Consider the following 20494-nt stretch of genomic DNA (forward strand, 5'->3'; position numbering starts at 1 on the left):
GCCTGTGTCCCAGGTGTAAATCCCACATGGTCGTGGTGAATAATTCTTTTAATGGATTGTTGGATCCGGTTGGCTAATATCTTGTTTAGGATTTTTGCATCTGTGTTCATCACAAAATTGGTGTGTAGTTCCCCTTTTTAGTGGGGTCTGTGTTTTGGAATCAAGGTAACGCTGGCTTCATCGAAAGAGTTTGGAAGTTTTCTTCCATTTCTTCTTTTCAAAAGAACAGGTGTTAACTCTTCTTCAAATGTTTGGTAGAATTCCCCTGGAAAGCCATCTGGCCCTGGACTCTTGTTTTTTGGGGAGATTTTTGATTACTAATTCTATTTCTTTACTGGTTATGGGCCTCTTCAAATTTTCTGTTTCTTCCTGTTTCAATTTTGATAATTTATATGTTTCTAGGAATTTGTCCATTTCTTTTATATTGCCCATTTTATTGGCATGTAATTGCTCATAATATTCTCTTATTATTGTTTGTATTTCTGCTATGTTGATTGTGGTCTCTCTTCTTTCATTCTTGATTTTATTTATTTGGTTGCTTTCCTTTCCTTTTTTTTTTTTTTTTTTATCAAACTAGCTAGGGGTTTATCAATTTTGTTAATTCTTTCAAAGAACCAGCTTCTGGTTTCATGGATCTGTTCTACTGGGTTTTTTTTGTTTGTTTGTTTGTTTCAATACATTGATTTCTGCTCTAATCTTAATATTTCCGTCTTTTACTGGTTTGGGGTTTTATTTGCTATTCTTTTTCCAGCTCTTTAAGGTATAAGGTTAGGTTGTATACCTGAGACCTTTTTTCTTCTTTAGGAACGCCTGGATTGTTACATTCTTCCCTCTTATGACTACCTTTGCTAAATCCCAGAGGTTTTGGGCTATATGTTATTATCTTCATTGGCTTCCATGTACTTTTTAATTTCCTCTTTAACTTCTTGGTTAACCCATTCATTCTTCAGTAGGATGTTCTTTAGTCTCCAAATATTTGTTATCTTTCCAAATTTTTTCTTGTGGTTGACTTCAAATTTCATAGTGTTGTGGTCTGAAAATATGTACGGTACAATCTTGATCTTTTTGTACTAGTTGAGGGCTGATTTGTGTCCAAAATGTGATCTATTCTGGAGAACATTCCATGTGCACTGAAGAAGAATGTGTGTTCTGCTGCTTTAGGATGAAATGTTCTGTGTATATCTGTTAAGTGCATCCGGCCCAGTGTGTCATTCAAAGCCATTGTCTTCTTGGTGATTTTCTGTTTATATGATATATCCATTGCTGTAAGTGGGGTGTTGAAATCTCCTACAATTTTGGTATTATTATCAATGAGTTTCTTTATGTTGGTGATTCATTGATTTATATATTTGGGTGGCACCATGGTTGGAGCATAAATGTTTACCTTCTACATTTGGAGCATAAGTGTTTACAATAGTTACATCTTCTTGGTGGACATACCCCTTAATTATGATATGATGCCCTTCTTCATCTCTTGTTCCAGTCTTTATTTTAAAATCTTGATTGTCTGATATAACTGTGGCTTCTCCAGATTTCTTTTGGTGACCATTTGCATGATAGATGGTTCTCCATTTCCTTCTTTCCATCTGAAAGTGTCTTTAGGTCTTAAATGGGTCTCTTGTAAACAGCCTATAGATGGATCTTGTTTTCTTATCCTTCTGTTACCCTATAGTTTTGATTGGAATGTTTAGAGTGAGCATTGACATTTAGAGTGAGTATTGAAACATGAATTTATTGCCATTATGTTGCCTGTAGAATTGAAGTTTCTTTTGATGTTCTCTGGTCCTGTGTAGTCTTTGCTGCTTTTGGTCTTTTTGGGTTTTTTTGTTTGTTGTTGTTGTTGTTGTTGTTGTTGTTGTTGTTGTTGTTTGGTATTGTGTCCCCTCGGAGAGCCCCCTTAAAGTTTCTTGCAGGGCTGGTTTAGTGGTCATGAACTCCTTTATTTTTTTTTTTTTTTTTTGTCTGGGAAACTTTTTTCTCTCCTTCTATTTTGAATGACAGCCTTGCTGGATAAAGATTTCTTGGCTACATATTTTTCTTATTCATCACATTGAATATATCCTGCCACTCCTTTCTGGCCTTCCAAGTGTCTGTGGATAGGTCTGCTATGAACCTGATCTGTCTTCCCTTGTAGGTTAAGGACTTTTTTCTTTTGCTGCTTTCATGATTCTTTCTTTGCCTGAGTATTTTGTGAATTTGACTTTGAGATGTCTATTGGATGGTCAGTTTTTGTTGAATCTAATGGGAGTCCTCAGTGCTTTCTGAATTGTGATCTGTGTCTTTCCCCAGCTTAGGAAAGTTTCCACTATGATTTGCTCACATAACCCTTCTACCCCTTTTTCCTCTCTCTTCATCTTCTGGGAACTCTATGATTCTAATGTTCTTTGTTTTTAATGAGTCACTGAGTTTGCTAATTTAAAAAAATTTTTTTTTTAACATTTATTTGTTATTGAGAGACAGAGATAGACAGAACGTGAGTAGGGGAGGGGCAGAGAGAGAGGGAGATGCAGAATCCAAAGCAGCTCCAGGCTCTGAGCTGTCAGCACAGAGCCTGACGCGGGGCTCAAAGTCACAAATGGTGAGATCATGACCTGAGCTGAAGTTGGTCGCTGAAGTGACTGAGCCACTCAGGTGCTCCGAGTTCTCTAATTCTTATATCGTGCTCATTTGTCTTAGGCTTTCTCTTTTTTTCTGCTTCATTATTGTCGTAAGTTTGTCCTCTATATTGCTGATTCGCTGCTCTGCTTAATCCATAGTTGCCGCTGTGACAACTATTCTTGATTGCAGTTTAGGTATAGCATTTTTAATTTCATCTGTTTACTTCTTTTATCTCTACAGAAAGGGATTCTAATCTATTTTCAACCCAGCCAGTGTTCTTATTATCGTGATTGTAAATTCTGGTTCAGACATCTTGGTTGTATCTGTTTTGATTAAGACCATGACTGTCATTTCTTCCTGGTCGTTCTTTTAGGGTGAATTCCTTTGTTTCATCATTCTGAAGGAAGAAAAGGTATTAAAAAACTAAAAAAAAAAAAAAAAAAAAAGATACAAATTAACAAATTAAAAACAGCACAAAAATATCAGATAAAGAATGCTAGAGGGGCGCCTTGGTGGCTCAGTCGGTTAAGCGTCTGACTTCAGCTCAGGTCATGATCTCATGGTCCATGAGTTCAAGCCCTGCATTAGGCTCTATGCTGACAGCTCGGAGCCTGGAGCCTCCTTCAGATTCTGTGTCTCCCTCTCTCTCTGACCCTCCCCAATTCATGCTCTGTCTATGTCTTAAAAATAAACGTTAAAAAAAATTAAAAAAAAAAAAAGAATGCTAGATCCTAGGTGTGTTTTGGTCAGGTTGTTGAAAAAGACCTGATAGATTAGAGAAAAAAGGGGAAGATAGAAAAGAAAAGGAAAGAAAATAAAAGGAAAAGGAAAAAAGACAAAAAAGGAAAACGTTTGAAAATTTGAAAAAATGGATAAAATAAATTAGAATAAAATGAAATCATGTCAGTAAAATAGAATTTAAATTTCCAAAAAAGTGAAAAATATAATAGGAAAAATCTAAAGAAAAATATTTTTAACAAAAATAGAAATTAAAAATAGTTTTTTTTTCTTTCTGTATTCAAGAATAAGAAAAGAAAGGAAAACAAATTGAATAGATGGGCCATTGAACTGAATTAAATATGATTGTAATTATATCTGGTTTCCCATAGAAGTCAAATTGTGAAACACTTTATAGTCCATAAACTAAGCATGCAGTGAGACTTGCGGTGTTGTTCTTCAAGAGTGTGGTTGGTCCACTTGGGTGGAGCTTAGTGTAATGGCTCCATTCACCACTAGATGGTACTGCTTAGCTTACTGGGGTGGATTACAGTCCTATGTCTAGGCGTGTATGCACATGTGCTGGAGGGGTGAAAATGGCATCACCCAACTACCCAGTCTCTAGTCTCAGAACTCTGTGCTCTCCTGCACCAGCATTTAAGCACCCGTACTTTGTCTCCAGCTTCTGTCCACTCCCTGCTTCTACACTGTCCATGACCAAGTCGTCAGGTTGCCAGGCTGCACCTTCCTCCTGTGTTTTATTTCAGATGGGGCTGTGTTTCCCAACCCCTCACTTCTGTGTGACTGGGGCTTTGACCCATTTTGGCTCCCTGGGGGAGGGTTTTGCTGATCAATGCCCAGGTACAGGCCTGTCCCCAGAAACATTTGCAAGACCGTGTCCTTGCAAAGGCCCAGTGACTGCAGCTGGGCACCAGCCCGCTCCATAAAATGTTTGTGCCATCGTGTAGCAGCAGTGTTTCAGGGATTATCACAAATCACAACACACATCTGGCAAGAGGCTTCACCCTTAACGTCCTTGTTCCAATACCAGCAAATGTGGCCTTTTTCTGGGTTCCACTAGTACCTTTGCCTGTGTGTGGGGGGGTGCTGCACTGCCTCTACCAAATGTCCTCCTAGCAGGGGAGCCGCCTCTCCCTGTGTGGCCTGAGGACCCCGAGGACCTCGCAGTCTGCTCCCGAGGATTCACCCTTTCCACCAGAGCACCACAAGGTTGAGCTGTGGAGTTTTAGACTCTGCACTCCCCCTGTTTCCACAGTCTTAATGGAATTTAAACCCTCTCCTTTTCCTTTCTCCTTTTTTTGTTCAGTCCCTTGCAATGTTTCCACTATGACTTTTTCTTTTTCTCTCCAGCTGCTTTTTGGGTGGGAGTACTTTTCCTGTACTCTACTCGCCATCTCCATCTTGTCTCTGAAATAAGAATGTTCCTTGCCCTCTGTGGCTTTTCTCTCCCCCAGTTTACCTCTCCATGCTGTGTACCTGCTGAATTCTGTGGTTCAAGTTGTGCAGATTGTTGTGCTAATCCTGAAAGCAGTCTTCTAGGTATCCAAAATGGTTTAGTGTTGATCTGGCTGCATTTCAGCGATGAGAGATGCCAAGAAAAATTTTTCATTCTGTCCCGCCATTTTGGCCCCTCTCCTCATTTTTGCTTTAATTACTCTTGTTTCCTGAGACATGTCTCAGTATAATGTTACTGTGGCTGAGGTCAGAGAGGCTTTTGTCTGTTTTCTCTTCTATGATTTTTTGGTTTCCAGTGTGACATTTAGGTCTTTCATCCATTTTGAATTTATTTTTGTGCATGGTGTAAGAAAGTGGTGCACATTCATTTTTCTGCACATCACTGTCCAGTTTTCCCAACACCATTTACTAAGGAGACAATCTTTTTTCCACTGGATACTCTTTCCTGCTTTGTTGAACATTATTTGGCCATCCATTTGTGGGTCCATTTATTGGTTTTATATTCCATTTCATTGATCTATGTCTGGTTTGTTTGTTGGTTGGTTGGTTGTTTTTTTTTTTTTTTTTTTTTTTTGCCAGTGCCATACTGTCTTGATGATTACAGCTTTGTAATACAGCTTAATATCCAGAATTGTGATGCCTCCAGCTTTGGTTTTCTTTTTCAACATTACTTTGGCTGTCTGGGGTCTTCTCTGGTTCCACACAAATTTTAGGATTGTTTCTTCTAGTTTTGTGAAGAATGCTGGTGGAGTTTTGACAGGGCATGCATTGAATATGTAGGCTAGTATAGACATCTTAACAATATTTTTCTACCAATACATGAGCACAGAATGTTTTCCCATTTTTTTGTCTCTTCCTCAATTTCTGTCATAAGCTTTTTGTAGTTTTCAGCGTATAGATCTTATACTGCTCTGGTTACATTTGTTCCTAGGTATCTTATGTTTTTTGTTGCAATTGTAAATTGGATCAATTCCTTGATTTCTGTTTTTGTGCTTCATTATTGGTGTATAGAAATGCAACTGATTTCTGTTCATTGATTTATATCCTGTGACTTTGATGAATTCACGTATCAGTGCTAGCAGATTTTTAGTGGTGTCTTTCAGTTATTCCAAGTAGAGTATCATGTCATCTGCAAAAAGTGAAAGTTTGACTTCTTTGCCAGTTTGGATGCCTTTTATTTCTTTTTGTTGTCTGATTACTCAGAGTAGGACTTCCAATACTATGTTGGACAACAGTGGTGAGAGTGGTCATCACTTCGTGTTACTGACTAGGGGGAGAGCTCTCAGTTTTCCCCCATTGAGGATGATATTAACTGTGGGCCTTTCATATCTGGCCTTTATAATGTTATGTTCTTTTTTCCCCTACTTTCTTGAGGGTTGTAATCAAAAAGGATGCTGTATTTTGTCAAATGCTTTTTCTGCATCCAATGAAAGGACCTTATAGTTCTTATCCTTTCTTTTGCTAATGTGGTGTATCATGTTGATTGATTTGTGAATATTGAAACAGCCCTGCAGCCCAGGAATAAATCCCACTTGATAATGGTGAGTCATCTCTTAATGTACTCTCAAATTCAATTTACTAGTATCTTGTTGAGAATTTTTGCATCCAGGTTCATCAGGGATATTGGTCTGTAATTCCCCTTTTTAGTGGGGTCTTTGTCAGATTTTGGAATCAAGGTAATGCTGGCTTCTTAGAATGAGTTGGGAAGCTTTCCTCCCATTTCTACTTTTCGAACACTTTGAGAGGAATAGGTAGTAACTCTTCTTTAAATGTCTGGTAGAATTCCCCTGGGAAGCCATCTGGCCCAGGACTTTTATTTGTTGGGAGATTTTTGATAACTGATTCAATTTCTTTGCTGGTCATGTTCAGTATTTTTTTTTTTTTTTAATTTCACTTGAGACTTTCTCTTTAACCCATGTAGATTGTGTTGATGGACAGGTATTGTTTTGTTTACAATTGTTGGGAGATTTCCTATTGCCTTGTGTTATTGATTCTAATTTGATGCCATTGTAGTCAGAGAACACATTGTGATTTTAGTAGCATTATATTTTTGAGGTTTTATTTATGGCAAAGATGTTGTCTATCTTGGTATATGTTAGTGGGCACTTGAAAAAAACAAGGTATACTCAACTCTCGTTATGTAGATTTTTATTAGTCAGCTTGGGCTATCATTAAATACCATAGACTGGATAGCTTAAATAATATAAATTTATTTTGTATAGTTCTAGAGACTAGAAAGTCCAAAGGCAAGACCAAAGTGCCAGCTAATTTGATTCTGTGTTGAAGACTCTCTTTCTGGTTTGCTGATGGTTATCTCTGGTATCTCTTCTTGTAGGGATACCAATGCCATCATTAGGGTGACCCTTCATGATCTAATCTAAATGTGATTACCTTCTAAAGGCTCCATATTCAAATATATAACATTGGAGGTTAAGGCTTTAATGTATGTGTATTGGGGGGGAACATAATTCAGCCCATAGCAAGAATGTTATAAAAATATTGACTGGATTCTGCTGTATAATGGTCCTTCTGTATCCTCGCTGATTTTATATCTAGTTGTTTTACTCATTGTTGAAAAAGAAGTGTTAAAGTCGCCACCTATAATTGTGATTTTGTCTATTTATCCTTTTAGTTCTATCAGTTTTGCTTCACATGTTGTGCAGCTCTTTTATTTGCTGCATGTACATTGAATATTGCTATATTTTCTTGGTGAATTGATTTTTTTCATCATTATATTATATCCCTCTTTGTAGTAATTTTCTTTGCTCTGATATCTACTTTGTCTGATATAGTCACTCTTTCTTGTTGTAAAGTAATGTTTGCATGAGATTTCTTTTTTATCCTTTTACTTTCAATCTGCCTATATTGTTATATTTGAAGTGAGTGTCCAATAGACAATATATAATTGGGTCATGTTTTTAAATAAACACTGCCAATCTTTCTTTTAATTGACATATTTAAACCTTTTACATTTAATGTAATTACTGATATGTTTGGAGTTAATTCTGGCATTCTATTTTATTTGTTTTGTGTTTCTCTTGTTTTCATTTCTCTTTTCTTACCTTCGTGTGAGTTCTTGAACATTTTTTAGAATTCCATTTTGACTTATATCTATTAGATTTGAATGGATATTTTTATATAGCTTTTAGGTGCTTGTTGTAGGTATTACACATATACAGATACAGATACATTTACATTTACAACAATGCAACTTATTGATATCATCGTTTTACCAGTTGGAGGGAAATACAGAAATCTTACCTCCCTTTATGTGATATTACCCTCTCCCATTTATAATATAAATATCCTAAGCATTTCCTCCCCATACATTTAGAACCACAATTTTACAACTTTTGCTGTAACCATCACATAGAAGAAAAGCCTATTGTATTTACACATATTTTTGCTTACCATCTTCCCTTTTCCTTTTTGATTGTTCCAAGATGGTTGATTTCTTTCCCTCTCTCTTTCTGTCATTTCCTTTCTGTTTTGAGAACTTATTTTAATCACAGTTTTAGAGTAGATCTGCTGGTGACAGATCTCTTATTTTTCTTTTATCTGAGAATGTCTTGCCTAGATAGATAGATAGATAGATAGATAGACAGACAGACAGACAAAATAATATATTTACTGGTATAAGATTCTGGGTTGACAGTCCTTTTCTTTCCGTGCTTAAAAACTTTTCTGCCGCATCCTTTTAGCCTTCATGGTTTCTGAAAAACAAGTCACTGCTATTCAGTTGTTTTCCTCCTATAGTTAAGGTGTTTTCCCAGGCTTCTTTCAAGACTTTTTTTTTTTTAAAGATTTTTTTTTTGTTTTTAAGTAATCTCCACACCCAACATGTAGCTCAGACTCACTAACCTGAGATCAAGAATGGCAAGCTCCACAGACTGAGCCAGCCACGTGCCCCCTTTCAAGATTTTTAATTTGTATTAGTTTTCAAAACTATGGTGTGTCCTAGCATAGATATTTTTATTTTATTCTGTTTGAGTTAGCTGCTCGAATCTGTAGCTTTTGTCATTTGCTAATTAGGAAGTTTTCTGCCATAATTTCAAGTACTTTTTTTAGCCCTGCCCTTTTTCTCCTCTCCTTCAGGGAGTCCAGTGACTTGAATGTTAGATTTTTTTGTTACAGTCCCATAGATCCCTGAGGCTCTTTTCATTGTTTTTTAGAGTCTTTTGTTAAGACTGGATAATTTCTATTGTTTTGTCTTTTAATCTAGTTGTTTTTTCTTCTGTCTTCTCCATTCTGCCATCAATCCTGTCCATTAAGCCTTTTGCTCTGATTATTGTATTTTTCAGTTCTAAGAGGTTTGCTGAGACTTCCTGTTTCTTAGCTGAGGCTTTCTATCTTGTCATTTGTTTCACTCATATTCATAATTGCTCAATGAAGCATTTTTATCATGGCTGTTTTAAAATTTTGTCCCATAATTCTAACATCTCTTCCATTAGCATTTATTATCTTTTTCATTCAGTTTGAGATCTTTCTGTCTTTAGATATGATGAGTGATTTTTTTTTTTATTAAAGCATGGACATCTGGGTATTATATTATAAAACTCTGAATCTTTTTTTAACCTTTTACTTTAGCTGTATTTTATTGACACCATTCTGGTAGGGGAAGGGGACAGGAGCATCACTCTATTATTGCCAGTTTAGAATGTATTGCCAGGTTTTTTGTTGACACCCAAGATAGAGAGTCTTCATTCCTTCTGGATCTGGGTGGGATGTATCGCTCCCCAGTTGGCTTCCACTGATACCTTCCTGGTTGGAAAGGATAGGAATGCTTCATTACTTATTCCCAACAGGCCTCCATTTATATGATAGGGAAAGGGTATAGCCTTAGAGCTGGGCATTAGTGAAAGACCTAACTCTCCATTGGACCTCCTATGATGACATTCCAGCAGGACAGGGAGGTTCATTTCATTACTGATGGGTAGGAGTGGAAATCTAGGCTCTCCATGTGATCCTCACAGTATGAGGAGGGGAAACTTCTTACCACCCACTGGGAATAAAAAGTCTTGGCTTCTTTCTTGGACATCTCTGATATCACCACAGCTGAGAGGGTTGGTGATTGGGTATGGTTCCTCATTATAGACTCTGGAGTGTAGATGTCTAGGTTTCCCATTCAGCCTTTATAGGACTGGGTGGAGATAAGGACCACGTTTTTTTTCTGAATGGTTATTGTCTAAAGTTTTCTGTTTTATTGGGCTTCCCTGTTCCTCGTGTTTTGGCTAGAGAGAGCAGGCTTTTGTTGGGGCTTTTTTAAATGTACCTACTGACATTTCCTAGTTGTTGACTTCGTTAAGTCTGTTATATATGAGGCAAAAAGGAAACTCAAGGTGTTTACCACAGTGTTGTTCCTAAAATCCTGAGGTTCTTAGCCAGTCTGCCTTTTTCCCCCATTTTCTGAACCTTTTTATGTTTGCTTACATAATGTCCAAGGTTTTTAGTTATATTTAGTGAAAGGAATAGGGAAAGTTATGTCTGCTCCACCTTTCCATCCATATATTTCAAAATAAGTTTCCCACTTCTTTCTATTCTTTCAAAATAGATTTCCCTATCTGGTAATAAAAGTAGTAGTCTTACTTGAGAACATTTCATGTAAACAACTCATAGAAAATATGGATGGCAATGACATGATTAGCTTAAAACAGTGCTTCTCAAATTTAAAGTATATTCAAGAATGTAGAGGGCTTTTTAACACTGTTGGGTCCCACTCCCAGAGAGGAGTGAGAACTGGCATTTCTAACAAGTTCCCAGGGAATGCTGGTGCTCTGGGGACCACACTGCACTGCTCTGGGGATTACTGCACTGTAATCACTGCTTTAAAGAAATATTTAAATGATGACAGGTCATGACTTTTAAATGATATTAATGGCATACGCAGTTGCTTTAAGTAAAAAAAAAAAAAGAAAGAAATTATAATAAGTAAAATAAGCCAGGTATTTGATCTAAAATACTTAAAGGTTGGTATTTATAAGATGACAGTGTCACATATTTAATGAAATTGGGGTCGTCCCACTTTTTAGCACTATTGTATATGACATTTGAGAGGCCAAAAGGGCACAGATTTTACACAAAGAGAAGAGTATAGCAAAGAAATGAGAGGTGTGGTGATCATTTGTTCTTTGAGCATAAAATAATGCCAATTTTATTGGACCCTAAGCAAAGAGCATTTGAATGGTTGTATTAAACTCCTATTAAACTCTGGTAAGTGTATGACGTGCAAGATCTTTTTTAAAGCTCAGAGTTGATGTCAGAAAAGTTCTGTTAAATTGATCTGAACTAATGATGCCCAATCTGGTTATTACTGAGTACATGTCATCATAATACACCTTCCTCTAAAGTTCATCTTTCTTTTTTTTCTTGAGTTAGTGAATATAAATGATACTGGGATTAAAACTACTCCCACCAACAGTATGACCATTTGTCTAGATCAAGGTGAACTTAGAAATATTTTTCCCAGAAGATCACTAACCATAAAAAAGAAAAATTAAAATAGTGAAATGTCAGATTAAAGTCTCTTAGACATTATTTTTCTCATGGAAGTTGTTATAAGTGATAATAAAGAAACTTGCTTGTGAATATTCATTAGATAATGGTTATTTTGTAGCCAGATACATCAGAATTATACAGTATTTCCTTTTTCCTTTTAGCTCTGTTGGCTTAGCAAAAGCAGCTCTAGAAGCAATTAATGGATTCAACCTCTTTGGCAACCAGGTAAAAAGAAACAAAAAACGAAAACAGCAATATCAACAATAAATTTTGATTATTTTGTTGAGTAGTATGATTAATTAATGTAGCCATTCATTTACCCAGTCATTCCTTATGATCAAAGAATGTCTGGAATTTATGTAGTTGCTCATAGTTGAACAACCTTTCCTTTGAATTTGATTTGCCAGTTAAATTTTAATTTTCTAACTAAAAAACATTGCTTAATTTAAAAATATCTTTTGATAAAGAATTGTCATTTTCTTTGTTCAATAAGTTTTCTCTCATATCTCTTGTTGAGCTTTCACATTTTTATTTCTCTTTCTTTTTTTAAGTAAGTTCTATGTCCAGCATGGGGCTTGAACTCAAGACCCTGAGATCAAGAGTCTGATACTGTACCAACTGAGTCAGCCAGGCACCCCCAGTTTTCACATTTTAAAATATTCTTGACATTATAAATCATATGTTTTCCATGTCAGTTCCCATGTTAATTTCAACTTAATGTGTATCAATATATATCATGGATAAGGGAGTTTGTGTAATGTGTGCAACCAAAGAATTGGAAACTTTGATCCTAGCTTAACCTTCAGCTGGCTGTAATTTTATGTCAATATATCATTTTCTTTGGGATAAAAAGGAAACCCTGAGGGTTATCTTAAATTTTCATAAGATGTTTAACTAGGTTCTGCACCTAATCAAGTGACTATGGACTGAGTTGTCAAATGGAAGGAAATAATATGTAGGAATACAGGTTGCTTTTCTGGGTCAAGGAGTAAACTAAATTTCGTTAACAATTTTTGTAGATTTCTAAGATGGGAGAGTAAAGGAAGTTTCCAATTGATACTATAATTAACCCTAAGCTATTAAAATGCTAAGTCAGTGAACATACATTTTAGGAAGTTATTGCAAAATGTGACATGGTTTTTGTTATAGCAGTTATAATACTGTTCACCTCAAGTCTTTAATTTAAGAAAGTTGCAAGTTGGAGTATGGTAGCACAACTGCCTTTCTGCCCCTTCCTATATATGCAGTCTCTTTTCTTCTCACTCCCATTTCCTCTGGAGGATGGACTCTGATTATATCCAGTCCATGAAGAATGAAGAATGAGCACAGACATGAAAGGATTGGGAAAAGGAGAGCAACACCCCATTCTGGGTTCCCAAGAGGTGACTCTAAATCACCCACTCCCATACTCTTCTTCCTCTCTCAAGACTTCTGGCTGGAGAAATGGAGGGATCAGAGATCATGGGTACTTAGCAGTGTGTGAGCCTACTGAAAATCATGAGTATTAATATTATGCCTCTCCTGGAGATTCTTGGTTCCCCTGGCACTGTAGGATCCCTTGCCTTGTACCAACATTTCTGTCTCTCTGGAAGAGTCAACATACTCAAGAAAATCCCACTATATCTATCTATCTATCTATCTATCTATCTATCTATCTATCTATCTGTGTGTGTGTGTGTGTGTGTATTGAAAAGTGTGTGTATATAAATATATATATACATGTGAATTTATGTGTGTAAATATAAATATGTAGAGAATACATATATAGAGAGATAGGTAGATAAATAGGGGTAGATAGGAAGGAAGGACTGGGAGAGCAGTATGACATAAAGGAATGACATTGTTTTCGGAGTCAGAAAACAGGATCACTGTGTGCTCTGTACTCCCACCTGTGAGCTCTGTAACTTTGGCTAGTTATTTATCTATGTCTCATCTTCCTCATCTAAAAAGATAGAGATAATGATACTAGGACCTAACTCAGAAGGTTTTTATGCAGTTAAAAAACTTAATTAGCATAATGCTTGGCAAAGATTAAACCCTCAATAAGTGTTAATTTCTTGTTATTATTAATGAATTACTGGTAATACTGGTAATCCTAAAGAAAGGAAATGAAGAGAAGCACTGAAAAACCTCTAGAGAGTATCTCAAGGGGACTGAGAAGAGTCATGGACTAAACCAGTAGTGTTAAAGTCTGGAAAGATGCAGGTCTTGCTCTTCTGTTCTCTATGGCCTACCAAATAGTGGCTGAGTTGTGTGTCTAGGTTGGATGTTAAGAAGTAGTGATCAGCTCTTTTTTGCAGTTGTGCCATCTCCTTTGATGTACCTGAGTTGTAGCATATGTTACTTCTGTATCTACTATGTATACCTCCTCCACCTACTTAGATACCCACACCCCTATCTCTAACACCCCATCTTTCAGAGCTCTGCCTTCAGGCTGCTTTTCCCAGGAAGCTTTAATAGATTGCTTAGCCATAATTCTAAAAGCACTGAATTACTTTTTTATGCATTCTGATTTTGAGTTATAAATATACTGCTGGTATTGTTACCCAGCCATAATTTCTCAATCTTGGCTGCACATTGAAATTATTTGAGGATCTTAAAAACAGTGGTGATGCCTGGGCTCTACCCCTAGAAATTCTGATTGAATTGGTCTGGGGGAAGCATTGGTTTGAGGTTTTCCTGTACTGCCCAGGAATTCTAATGTGCAGCCAAAGATGAGAATAACTGTTCTAAGCAGAGTTCATTCTTGACCTTGTTTAGCTCATGTATGTTTACAGCAGAGCCATGCACCAAATGTCCACTGACTTGAGTATTTCTTGATTATTTCAAATGGGCAAATAATATCTTATTCCTGTGGCCACATAGATGTTACCTATTGCAAGTAAAATCCCTCTCCATCTTCCATTTTTTTGGATAATATCAGAGAGAATCCTAGTTTTACAAATTCCCACCACTACACCAATTAAATTAGAGAGGTACCTGCTAAAGAGTAACACATTTAAAAGTGCATGCAATCTTTTTAGTGTTTAATGATCTTATAATATTGCTTCATGTACTTTAAAGAGCTGTGATCTAATTAAAAGTCAGTGGTTAGAAAAATAACTAATATAACAAAAAAATGTTTTTATTCAAATGAAAACCCTAAGAAACCTCTTCAAGACTTGAGGGATTTCAGGTCACATGTATATTCTCAGTTATTTCTAACAACCATTGATACAGTGTTTTGGAAGACCTGATCATGTGTCTTTAATTCAGAGCTTTCAAAAAATGCTTTTCCTGTTGGTGGCAACTTAGAGAGTTATTGATCTTTGGAGTTGGAAGGGCCCTTCTCTCTGAGTGATCAGAGTTGAGATGGCTTTTCACAGGTTATGAAACAGAGAGGCAAACCAGGGAATTAAACCAAAGACACTTGGTAATGAATCTGGAATATCAGATATTAGTACAGGAAACCTTGGATCTTGAGTGCTTTCCACCTGTAGAAGTGACAGCTGTGCTTTTTCTTGGAAAACTCTTAAGGCACTTAAGAGTCAAAAAGTTCTTAATTTTTTAAATTAAATTAAATTTTGTATTGAGAGAATTAATATAAAACATTAATTTCAGGTGTGTGACATAAGGATTAGATATTTGTACATGTTACAAAATGATCACCACATTAAAGTCTAGTTTAACATCCATCAACACACAGTTACAATTTTTTTTCTTGTGGTGGGAACTTTTAAGATCTATTCCCTTAATAATACTCAAATATACAATACAGTGTTATTAATTACAGTCACCGTGCTGTATATCACATTCCCATATTTATTTCATAACTGAGAGTTTATACCTTTTGACCACACCATTTTCTTCTTAATTATTGAACTTTTGAAGGAAGTATCCACTTATCAAACAATGTGAAAGCCCTGCCTTTAACCCTTAGTGTACTTTGGTGTAAGAGATAACATGGATGTTAACTTTTATTTTGATGGGAAATTATTAGGTGGAATAAGCTTTTAGCTTTCATTATGAGTATCATCTTTCTACTTCTTTTCTTTTTTTTGATATCAGACTTGCTTTATTATTCAAGAAAAAAAACCATTATTTAAATATTCACTCTGAAACTATTTTCAAAACTTATTTTCCTTTGCGAAAGAATATCTAAGAAGAAAATATGATAAAATGGCCCAGTTTATTTACTGATCAGTTTAAAATAAAGGCTAATTTGTAACATTTAGAAGCATAACTCATATAACCCTAAATATAAGAATTATATATTTCATCATAGTTTCAATATATATTCCATAAAAATATAGTGACAATATGTAGAAAAATTATTAGAAATATTTAAATAAATCATACTTTACACTCAGGAAATGTCATAGAGATTGTTAGCAACAGTGTTGTGATTCCTGAGTCTAAGTCTCAGGTCTGCTCTTCTGAAACCTTGAAAATTAACACTCAGGCTCATCTTTCCCTGTAGTTTGAAATTTCCTTCAACAGTATGTGAGTAGGATTTTCGGTAGAGAAAAGAAGCCTGGCTTGTGGGAGGGGCTATGGAGGTTCCTGTTGGGTCAGTATATAAAAGTTGGCACCTGGGTGGTTCAGTTGGTTAAGCATCAGACTCTTGATTTTGGCTCAGGTCATGATCTCATGGGCTGACAGTGGGGAGCCTGCTTAGGATTCTTTCTCCCCCTCTCTCTCTGCCCCTTCCCTGTTAGTACTTTCTCTTTCCCTCTCAAAATAAATAAATAAACATTAAAAAAAAAGTTGGGGGCTTCTGGGTGGCTCAGTCAGTTAAGTGTCCAACTCTTAATCTTGGCTCAGGTCATGATCTCTTGGTTTGTGAAACTGAATCCCTGCTTGGGATTCTCTCTCTCTGCGCCTCCTCTGCTTGTTCTCACTCTGTCTTTCTGTCTCTCAAAATAAATAAGTAAACTTTAAATTAAAAAATATTTTAAAAACGTTGGCTATTTACACACCCATGCCACCCACAGCCATGGTGCAGAGGGGTAATGCCCACCAGCAAATATCCTTTCTGTAAGAATGCCACTAGCCAGGATCTGCCACAAAACTAGAGGACAGTCTGATACTGAACTAGGGAAGGATGTGGTGTGATTAGAGTGGTGTGGTTTTGTTTTCAGAAGAATAGAAAAGATATCATGTATAGTAGATATATTGACCAGTTTCACTGTTTAATTCTTTGATGCTAGATGAGGGCAGCAAGCCCATTAACTCAGGTTCAGAGAAGTGATTAATGGGGAAAAGAAAGGCTCAGACAATTCTTCAAATCATTTCACTTTGAATTGAGACTAAAGAGATCATCAGTGTCTTATGGTCATAGATATCACCCTTGGTACCATCCCAGAAATGTTTGTTGTGGTCATGGAGCCTTGAGAACATGTCTCAGTACAGCTCTTACCCACCACTAAAGCTCAAGTCCCCATGACAGTAGTCAGGTTGACTAAAATTCTAGTGTATTATTTACTAGGACACAATTGCAGAAACTCAATTTGGGGATTAAAGTTTGAACTATCTGTCTTAAAATATGTTCTTCAGCTGAAGCTGGGATGTTATGGCAGAGATGTAATTATTTCAGAAAATGGAAGGTGAAAATAAAATATCCAAAGCTAATCAGATATTTTTCAGTGACATATGCATAATAAACATCCTTTCAGATTTGTGTCTTTAGTTGGAGAAATCAAGATACTGACAGATGCACTGAGGCCAGAATCTAAAAGGTGATGACTAGAGAGATTGCTCATATTATGAAAAGTGTTGAAAGTAATGGAGACATATGTAGCTTCCTTTGAAGTTTATGGTCCTAAAATTAACATGTCTGATAATTTAAAGTAGGTGATAATTAATTCCATATGTATGTTCTCCTTGATGGCTTTTTTATAAAGTTGTTTCTGAATAGGAATAGCAGCCCATGGCCTTGGATGAATTTTATTCTCCTGTAAATCTGGGTTATATATCTAAAGCATGTTATATTTTTTAAGAAGTTAGCTAAACAGTATAGTTAACCAACCCTTGATCTCAGTGTTTAAATATGGTAACATTATGAGATTATTTTTCCTTTTGTGCATATTTCTTAGAGGCTGGCAGAGGAAGAGACCTCAACCAATACTTTGAAATTAGATAAATAAGCCATTTATTTGTGCCCATAAAATAGAAGTTTCCTCTTTATATTAATCAAAGAGGGACAGGAATTGCCAGATTTGTCATGTCACTTTATTACTTAAAAAGATTGCCCTACTTAGACTGTATCTTTTAAAAATTCAGTTCAAGGCAGACTGATTTGGCATACAACTAACTTTATTAATTATCAGCCTAAGATTAAACTGTAAGTCCTATTTTCTATACTCACAGATTCCCAACATCACATGCCCATTTATTTCTCTATTTTGTTCTAACCACCCTACTAGCTTCCTTTTCCCCAAAATTCATATCCTACTTTACCTTCTCCATTAAGTGTCCCAGGTTCCCTATTGTTTTTCTCCTGTTGACTTAAGTTTATTGTCATTAGTATTCTTTCATCTAAGCCAATCATTTGGTATATAGTTTTGTACTGACTGCCATGTGCAGTCTTTTTGTTTTGCTTAATATTCATCTTATTTAGGAATATGTCACCTGGGTCAGTTACTTGAGAGAAGAGATCAAGTTTTCTCTTGTTTATTTTCCTCAAAGGAGAGAGTACTTACTCTGACAATGGCAGCTACTTTGTGAGCTCAGTTTTGTGGGTGGAGATGAGAAGCTGAGACTTTAAAATCATAGAAAGGACAGTTTAGCATTAATCTCATGGTTGAGAGTCAGCTTTACTCATTCATTTTTTATTTATTAATTTATCAGAGTTAAGAGAGATTTAATAAATGATACCATGAATGAAAAATTATTCTATTTTTAGAGATAATATTCACGTATGAACAGGTTAACAGGAAAAACATACATATAGTGAATCTGATATTTTGATGTAGAGTGTAGTAGTACTAGATTTTGAGCCCGTCTAGGTGATTGATTCGAAATATTTCAGTTTCAGGGTGAATACATCTTTGAGGCTGGTGTAAATTCGGATGAGATTTAGAGGGTAGTATTAAAGTAACATGAAAGTTATAGAGTTCTCTTCTTCCTTTCCCCATGTATTTTTCTGAGTATTGTCTTATTATGGAAGCAGTCTCTGTATACCAATTTCATTCCCTGCATTTTCTTTTTTAACACTCATTATTGATTTAATACCTTTTTAAATTTCCTCCTTTGCTTCTTGGTGGTTTTTTTTTTTTTTCCAGTAGATTCATGCTAATCAGGATACAAATAAGGTCCACACCTTGTATTTTGTTATGTCTTTTAATTTTATGTCACAAAATGTGATTTGTCTTTGTAAATGTTCCATGGACACATGAGAAAAAATGGGTATTTTGCTGTTGTTTGGTAGAATGTCCTGTCTATTAGGTCAAGATAGTTGAATGTTTTGTTTAATATCTACTGTTTTTTCACAGAATTTCTATTTGTTCTATCAATTACTAAGAGATTGTTATTAAATTCTCTAACTTACAATTGTGGATTTGTCTATTTCTCCTTTCAGGTCTATCAGTTTTCATCATTTATTTGGATGCTCTGTTTTTTTGGTACATAAAAATTTAGTATTGTTTCATCTTCTTGATAAATTGACCCTATTATCATTATGAAAATATTTAGCTCCCCAATAAAACAAAAAAAGCCATATTTGCTTATGACGATTCTCTTGAATATGAAAAGTGCTAATAGTAAATTCAAAAAAATTTTTTTAATGTTTTATTTATTTTTTAATTAATTAATTAATTTTTTTAGATGTTTTTATTTATTTTTGAGACAGAGAGAGACAGAGCATGAGTGGGGATGGGGCAGAGAGAGAGAGGGAGACACAGAATCTGAAGCAGGCTCCAGGTTCCAAGCTGTCAGCACAGAGCCCCATGTGGGGCTCGAGCTCACGAACTGTGAGATCATGACCTGAGCTGAAGTTGGATGCTCAACAGACTGAGCCACCCGAGCGCCCCAGTAATTTATTTTTAACTTGGTTATTAAACCAATTGCCATTTTTTGGTTACCTTTTTTTCTGTTAAAGTTTTTGGTTCTTACTTGAAAGTTACATTTTAATGTGGGAAATTGTGTAACTCATGTTAAGACATGAGCTTTTATGTCAAAGACCTGATTTTTGAACCCTTCCTCTGTTAAACTAGGAGTCAGCATCCTCTTCATTAAAAGGAGCATAATAATATCTACATATTGGGGATTAAGTGAGATAATCCATGTGAAGAACAGTGCTTCACATTATGAATATTAGCTAGCATTATGTGGCATTATTATTATTAGAGATGCTCCTATCCTTTATACTGTAATCAAATAGTTTTTTATGTCTCTAATTATAGATTATATCTAACTTTGTTTAGTTAGATCATATCAATGTTCTTTTTAGGACTGCATAATTCAGATTTCATGAATTCTGATTAGTTCTTGCTTTATTCCTTATCAAAAATGCTAGCTAAACAATTTTTATCTTTATTAAAATAAATATCCTTAATTGATTAGTTATCTTGTAATCACTATGTTTTGATTTATAAGAAAACTAAGGAGAAATATGGAAAATGTAAAAATAATATTTATTTTTATATAAAATTGATATGTTTATTGCAAAAAATTTGGGAAATACTGAAAATATTGAAAGAAAATTAAATCTTCTGTAAGGTCACTCTAAAATGCAACAAATGTTAGAATTTTTGTGAAATTTCTTGCAGTCAAAATGTCCAGCATTCTAAAAGTTCTTTTTTCTTGATTTAGGAAATGTGTTTTTCTCTCTTGTTCCAGGGATGTTCTTGGTCGGTTATATTTGTGGATCTTGATGCTCACAATCGCAATAGGCAAACTTTGTGTTCACTGTTACCCAGAGAATCAAGATCTCATGTGAGATATTATTATTTTTTCTAAATGTTTATTTATTTATTTTGAGGGGGGAGGGGCAGAGAGAGAGGGAAAGAGAGAGAATCCCAAGCAGACTCCATGCTCAGTGAGGAGCTTGATGCATGGCTTGATCTCATGATTGTGAGATCATGACCTGAGCTGATATCAGGAGTTGGTTGCTTAACTGACTGAGTCACCCAAGCGCCGTAAGATATTGTCATAATAAATTAACATGAACTACCATTTATGATTGCTTCCCCCAAGAAAATGCTTAAAATGTTAGAGGTTGCGAGAGGAA

The 20494-nt window shown here is 35.6% G+C and overlaps 1 protein-coding gene across 5 annotated transcripts in view; it reads left to right on the forward strand.

The window, feature by feature from the left end:
- Positions 1-20494, forward strand: part of PHKB (phosphorylase kinase regulatory subunit beta) — a 258770-nt gene that overhangs the window by 138896 nt on the left and 99380 nt on the right. For all 5 annotated transcript variants that reach the window (XM_019456029.2, XM_019456030.2, XM_019456028.2 and 2 more), the window contains 2 exons: positions 11448-11511; positions 20104-20199. In XM_019456029.2, coding sequence (XP_019311574.2) covers positions 11448-11511; positions 20104-20199 — 160 coding nt within the window. The remainder of the gene's footprint in view (positions 1-11447; positions 11512-20103; positions 20200-20494) is intronic.

The sequence above is a fragment of the Panthera pardus genome, unplaced genomic scaffold, assembly GCF_024362965.1.
Source record: "Panthera pardus isolate Hobbes unplaced genomic scaffold, ASM2436296v1 HiC_scaffold_18, whole genome shotgun sequence".
NCBI classification, from domain to species: domain Eukaryota; kingdom Metazoa; phylum Chordata; class Mammalia; order Carnivora; family Felidae; genus Panthera; species Panthera pardus.